The sequence below is a fragment of the Diplotaxodon limnothrissa genome, linkage group LG17, assembly GCF_057381915.1.
Source record: "Diplotaxodon limnothrissa isolate DT_005_m linkage group LG17, D_limnothrissa_male_GT1.1, whole genome shotgun sequence".
In the NCBI taxonomy this organism is placed as follows: domain Eukaryota; kingdom Metazoa; phylum Chordata; class Actinopteri; order Cichliformes; family Cichlidae; genus Diplotaxodon; species Diplotaxodon limnothrissa.
In genome coordinates, this window is record NC_140612.1 from 6420442 (window position 1) to 6427834 (window position 7393).

At 44.7% G+C, this 7393-nt stretch overlaps 1 protein-coding gene across 1 annotated transcript in view; it reads right to left on the reverse strand.

The window, feature by feature from the left end:
* raver2 (ribonucleoprotein, PTB-binding 2) overlaps positions 1 to 7393 on the reverse strand; it is a 98227-nt gene extending 90834 nt beyond the window's left edge. The window contains exon 1 of the mRNA XM_085375846.1: positions 7121 to 7393. Coding sequence (XP_085231972.1) covers positions 7121 to 7393 — 273 coding nt within the window. The remainder of the gene's footprint in view (positions 1 to 7120) is intronic.

Sequence of the window (7393 nt, forward strand, 5' to 3'; positions counted from 1 at the left end):
TTAAAACACAGAACATTTTCAGGTTTGATGTTTGAGCCATCAGTAACTGATGTCAATGCTTCAAGTTAAATTCTGTTTGAGGTGATTTTCAGTAGTAATCATATTTAACTTTATACAGCAAAATGATATTCTTGTCATGTTTATTTCTTCCATCTGGTTGCAAATTTAAATGTTCCTAAGGGTCAGCGTATGTCACCTTTTATGCTGTGATTATTATTATTCAGTATGCATTAAACTTTATGTCCGGTTGGGGATGTACTAAAGAAGGGGGATGTAGATAACCTGCTGTTAGTTTGGTATTTTGTCCTAATCCGCTTGCCGTACCTCCGTGTAGGTGTGTGTATGTTTTGAGTGGTATAGGCGCCATTCCGTTATTGAATCCAAGCATGTAAGTTCTCTGCTGCTGTGCTGGTTAATAAAACCACGTTAACTGAGATTACTGCTTCATCATTATCATACTGGTGAACATACAACAAGGTGGACTTGATTAATCAGTGGGTTTTCTTTTCATGAAGGCATGATGATCTTTTGGTTTTTTTGCTGTTTGTTACAGTATAATTGTAGACGTGGTGACAGATCTCATTGTTCCCTGTGGCAAGATCAAGCCTCCGGAAAGTGATTTATGGGAATAAAGCAGGGATTGATGACTTCAAGCTGTTAATGCACAGAACAAAATGAGACCCATCAGCTCAAGTATGCTTCACTTCCTGCACTCTAGTTGTCACTTGCTGGATTTAATGTGTGGTTTCTCTTGTTTTGGGTGACAGATGTGGAACCCGGCGAGCTTTACAGTCGTCGTCACGAGGCCCGTGACCTTTGTGGCGAGGTCAAACGTGCTGCTCAGACACAGCTCACGTTGATCTCTCGAGTCTCTCGGCAAATCACGCTCCAAAGGCTCGATCACGTTGCAGAGGTTTGTATTAATGCACAGCATCCAGAAGTTTAGTTAAGAGCCTCCGGGACAATGTCAACTGTCACACTTACAAACACACACAACTGTGGCAGCAGTTGTGAACAGCAGGGCTCCTGTGAAGTCCAAACACATGTTAACCAGTGCTGAGAGTTAAGATCGTTTTAGAAGTCTGGGAAATTATAGTCACGGTTCAACCAAGGTAGCCACCTTGCCACGGGACTCCTCAAACACACTCGTTATTTCCCTTTAGCCTTTTATCCAATTAGTCTGCCATCCATTATTCCCGCACTCATCCAGTCAATGCATTTCCGTCCAAGTTACTTTGAAACCTTTTATCCAGTCAGCACGAGCCCCGCTTTCGTTGTTTACTCTCAAACAGTTCAGAAAGAAATACCGGAAAAAAGAATCCCCTTTTTAACTTTCAGCTGAAATATGCTATGACATAAAAATAACCCTGCCGTTATCAGTTTACAAAATGCTTTAATGAACAGCTTTATACGGTTTGTTTTTTAAAATCAGCCCTCTCAAACCATCAGTTACAACACAAGCCTTTTTCCTCTCCACCATCTTTTGGACCCGAGCTCGCTCAGCGTCAGATCTCCAGCCAACTCCATTATCTCACCTACATAATGTCACCTTCATACCCGACTCGCAGCCAAACTGTGCCGTGAAACATGCAAAAAACAAAGCTGTAGCATCGTGACAGTGAACAGTGAACAACGAAAAGTCTAACAGGTGTGTCTTCAGATAACTGTGACACGAACATGTGCAAAACTTCAAGGTGACTAATGCCAGCGTAAACAGCTAATCACAACAGCGCGTTTGCACACTGGCTCGATAAAGGCCGCCCACTGTCAGGAGTGGCAGATTTCATGAACATCTGCTCATGACACAGACACACACACACCACAGCATGCAAGGTAAGGCGAGAAGGTGGGTGGAAAGAGCAGCTCAGATGCATGCTGCTTTGTCATATTTACATGCATTTGTGTTTACCTGTACATATGCAAAACACACACATTTTCATGGTGTTCAAACAAACATATCACCCCCCCCCCCCCCCACACACACACACACACACACACACACACACACACACACACACACACACACACACACACACACACACACACACACACACACACACACACCTACCTTGTAAAAAAGTTTTGTGTTTGTTTTTAAGCTGATTAATTCAAGAACTTGGCAGAAGACCCTGGAAGTTAACCTCCTCTGTGCAAATAAAACCACACTGCCCCCGTTTATTTTACACTGTTGTGCCTCTGAAAATGATTTTAGACTCGCTGCTTGGAATTATTAAAAGTTGTGTCAACTTCCGGCTGTACTTCCCGCTACTTCCAACTAATTGCAGGTTGCGACTACACAGTATCTGATACAAGATAGTAGCCCTGTCAGATTACGCGTTCATAGTCAAATCTTTGCCGTTGCTTCCCCGTCTTTTACGGCCTACATGATGTCAGTGGGAAGGCGAACGGGGTAGATTTCTGCACACGAGATTGTAAATGAACAATGGCGCATGTGTGATGTTGGCTGTCATGTGCTTTGAAAGGCCTACGAATAGGAAGAGGAAAGCAACTCTGGGACTATATTAGGACTGCACAACGCAGACGCTATGAATTTTAAATACTTTAGCCTAATTTGAGTTGGGCTATCATGCATACTATAATCTGAAACTGGCATTATTCATCTGCATGACTGGCATCTTATTCACATAACCCTCGCAGTCCAATATTAGCAAATCCCTTTTACGGAACCTTTTAGCTCCCTTTACTCCCATTTCCTGGAAGCAACAATGTACTAAACACTGAGGTTTTTCAGGTTAAAATGCCACAGCTAGCAGACGGTTATATCTGCTGTGATGAATGTTTTAAGTGGTAAAAGGAAACTTGGGTGTTGTGTGGTAAATGTGTTGACTTTGAGCTCACTTTCAGCTGCGTTCCTACAAAGATCATATATAAGGAAAAGGCTGCATCACCATGTAACGCCACCGTGCACGTCACAGCTAACTGTGCACGTGGCACCAACAATTAGTTTATCAACTTAATAGTGCTTAACGGAGAAATCAGGGTGTGTGGATCAAGTGGCTCATAAAAAATAATGTGTTTTTAATTCCGGACAAAACGAATGACTTTCAGAGTGTTGGTCAGCATCTGGAAGAGAGAGCACATCTTTGGTTTTTTAATCCTGCCCAGACCCAAGTGGCGATGTTTTTCAGAGACTGCGTGTCTGGATGGGTTCCAAAAGGTGGAAATCTGTCCTGGAAGAGGCATGTTTATAGCCGCAGGTGTCAAGGCACATCATCAATTCAACGTTCTCTTTGGAGTGCATGTGAGCCACCTCTTCAGGACAGGAATGGCGCGGGAATGAGGTGGAACAAAAGCTGGCAGGAACTAAAACTGTCAAACATGACATGTTTGAACAATAGAATATGTCTATATGTGGAGAGCAAACCATTACAAGACTACTTGTGTAGGTAGAGTAGTGTGGAAATCTCTCGAGCTAAAAGCCTGGAGAGCTATTTAAAACTTCTGTTCGAGTTTTGTGAACCTGCTCTGCCATCATTAGTTGACCAAAATGTAGGTTTCGGTCAATAAAAAGCAAGAGTATGTAAACATGCTCTCTGGGTTTCAAACAGCATATCGCAAACACAGGCTTAAGAATCAGTGAATTTGATGTTTTTCAGATTTTTTCTCCCCCTCTCACTACTACTAAGATTTTTAAGCCACTACTGTTAATGATTCACACATATAAAAACAACCTGAAAGAGACCTTTGCTTTTTAGCTTTAAAAGAATATAAAATAAGAACAAGAAAGTACATAAACTTTATGGCTTTGCCGATTTTACCTTCCAGCTGTGTATTCAGCGCAGCTAGCACACAGCCACTACTACTATTGGTGCTAGTAGTCCCCTCCACCACCACTGAATATCAAAAGCTCTATTTTTCTGTATTTGTAATCAGATTTATTCATGGACAGCACTGAACAGACACAGCACCCCTAATCAGCCCACGCAGCCTTTCCACTGTGGTGTAGAATCCACCAGGCTCACAAAGTTACATAATAACTGAGTGTCTTCAACCACAACTTAACATCAAGTCAGATGATTGCCGAGTTTCTGTTTGTTGTGAATGTTATGTCGTTTGTGATGCTTGTGAGAGCAGTGGTCTCCTGTTTTTCCCAGAGCGGGCTCTGTGTCTGCTCCAGGCTGTTAACATGGACACGGCAACAACGAGGTGGCATCAAGTACAAGTGAGGTAAACAGAGTGGCACTGGTCGAAATCTGTAGACAGCTGCAGGTAAATGTTAATATCATATACACATCAAAGACAACCTGAAGGGTAATCAGGATTCCGGATGCCACCCCAAAACTGCAGCGCATCTAACATCGTCCAAAAAACGATGAGATCTCAACCGAGCCCGGGCTTTTAATATATTAGGATACAATGTATACACTGGACGCTTAACCTGCTTAAATTAAAAAGTGTAGTTAGACTTGCACTCAAGGAAGGAGATGACTGAAACCTACAATCCTACAATAACTGCCTTTTTTCCCCTTTCCTTCTTTTTTTCTTTTTCTTAAAACACAGCACTTGCTGTGCTCTGAAACCAACAAACTTGTTAGATTATTTATACAGCAGTCGAGGCGCAACATTATTATCTGTCTCTCGGTCCGCTAAGTTAATATAAAACCAATTTTCATGCCCTTTTAGCTCTGGTATGTACCAACACCTCAGGGAAATATCTGGCTCTTTAGCTGCTCGCAGAGTGTCCGTCAGCTCGATCCTTGCTCAGTCTCTTTAGCGCTGAGCAGGTATTCTACAGTTGGTTTTTGGGGGGGTTGAACAGCTGCATAACAAGAGTGACTTTAAAAGGATTTAAAAAATGCAAAGCAGAAAAACACTGAATTGAAAACTGAACACAGCACCATAAAGCTGATGGGAGCTGGGGCTTTCTGTGACAATTCTCCCCAGGTTCATTACCGCAAACACACTGTACCCTTCCTCTGTTCCTCCCCTTTTCCCTTCCCCCACTTCTCCCCTAAAATGAGGACTGTCAACGGGGCCATATATCTGACACAGTCTACTGTGGACACACACATACATGCACATGCGGCCTGCGATCGAGTGTTCAGTAATGGGGCAGTGGGAATGAGGGGAATGGGGAGATGGAGACGGCTGGGTGCTGCTGGGCCTATCAGTCGGGTTATATAAGACTGTAATGAGGATTTTCCTTTGCCATAAATCTATAACCTCACTGAAGATAAAATACAGTAAACACCAGCACTTAGAGCATCACCGCATCTCTGCACAGGACCGAACGAGAACAGCTGCAGGATTTTATGTCTTGCGCACTAACAAGATGTCTCCGTTTCAGTGCTCGTGGGAGTCAGATTGTTTATTGACTGATTAGTCTTGATTAAGATGTTAATGAACTGCTTAATAAATTAAATCAGAAAATTAGGGGGAAGGGGGCTCCAGGTGGTGTCTTGAAATCGCATTTTAGCCCAACCAACTGTTGAACAGTGGAGTCCAAACAAATGAGAAAGATGCAGAAAGTTCACGTTTAAGGAGCTGACACAAGATTTATGTTGGATCGTTCTGACAATCACACCCAGAGGCTGCTCCACACAACGCCATACTCGCCATAATGGGGACAGTATTTATGAGTGCTGCGATGTCATTTGAAACACTTTTGTTTTTTCCCCTCTCCTATGCTGCTCATTTCTGAAGATCTAAAGGCCGAGCTCGCGTCAGTCCAACTACATCACCTTCACTTCCACCAGTGGAAACTCACACCGTGTCATGTCTCAGTAAGAGACACTCCTGCAGTGCTCCTTTAAATGGACAGATTTATGTGGCACATTCAGCAGCGCAGGACTTCACGCCACTGAGCTTGGTCTCCCCCCCCCAGCACATCACGCTCCATCTGACACGCCGACAATGTGGGGGGAAAAACCACACACACACATACACAGAGAGAGAGAGAGAGAGAGAGAGAGAGAGAGAGAGAGAGAGAGAGAGAGAGAGAGAGAGAACTTCCAATTTTGCTGCTTCACCTGATCCAAATGACCCTCCACCACCACTCCACTTCTCATTTCTCACACACACCATGCATTCTCACCCTTCCAACCCCCTCTTCTTCCACGCTCACCGCGCAAACACCCGGCCGAGGTACTGGCACTCTTTGGCTGAGAGCCTCTCAAAGAATGTGCGGCGGTACAAGCCTGAAGGAATACACACCATCAGCGCCCTCAACACGCTGCCTCATAAAGGCTCGCGGGCTGACACAAGTGATGGATCACACTTAGCAGGAGAAATGAAAAAAAGAAAAGAAAACACTCTGTGGTCCTCGGTGAACATGCAAAATTGAAATGATGTGCTTTCTGTCTTTAGGAAATTGGGGGAAACTGTTTAGAACGGGCAAAGGTCAGAGATCAGGGATCCACACAGTAGAGTACAGTATTTGTACAATATTACAACAGTACAACTTGCTGTCGATTGCCAGTCTGCAGATCTGATGTTAAACTTTACGCAGCACAAAACAAAAACACGCAGAGCGCATAAAGCTAAAAGCAGAAAAGGCCGCATGCATTTCATGATTTAATCAGAGTGTCTGCAGACGACAGACTGCATTTTGCAGCGTCTCCTCCTGCTGAAAAACACCCCACTTTGCATCCTTCTGGCTACTTTCCCAGGAGCTCACCTGTTACACGAGTCTGACTGCACACAAGTCAAATTCAGGCACACCGTTTCACTTATAGCAGCAGCCAAATGATGCACTTCCAGCTACAGTGAGGTGAGACCCATGGGAAACGCAAGTCACACAGCAAAAAGAGGAACTTCGAAGTGACTCTGCCCGTGGATCCCCCCAATCAGAATCTGACATCATGTTGGAAAAAACATGCAGGAAAGATAAGTAAGCTACATACAATGATAAGTTTACCATGAGCTAGTCGGATACACTCGGAAAGTTCCCTGTAAAGTTTATATCTGATCAGGAGGTGATGTGGTCAAAGTCATGACCTGAGACCGCGATCACACTCGCGGGTGTCAGAACTAAGCAGTGAAATGAAGGTTAAAAGGCTTAAAGCAGGAGTCCGTGCGAGCGTGCGTAAAATGTTGGGGGGGGGGTGAGAGAAAAAGAGCTCCACCCTGTTATTTCTCCACCGTAAACTGACATGTATACCTGGTTGGTGGTGTCAGGCGGCAGGTTCTTAATGAGGATTTTCCTCCTGTTGCTCAGCTCCTTGCGAGTTTTGGCCAGCCTCCTCTCGATTTCCTCGGGCTCCAGGTCCGGCAGGTCACGGAGGCTAATCCCGGAGTCCGGGGGTTGCGCTGCCGTCGCCTCCTCGTCCTCGTGCTGCCGGCTCTCGGGGCTGTCCATCTCCGGGGAAAGTGCGCTATCCCGGGCTAGAGAAGAGTGAACGCTCGGCGGCTGGATGGATGAGGCTGCCGCCAT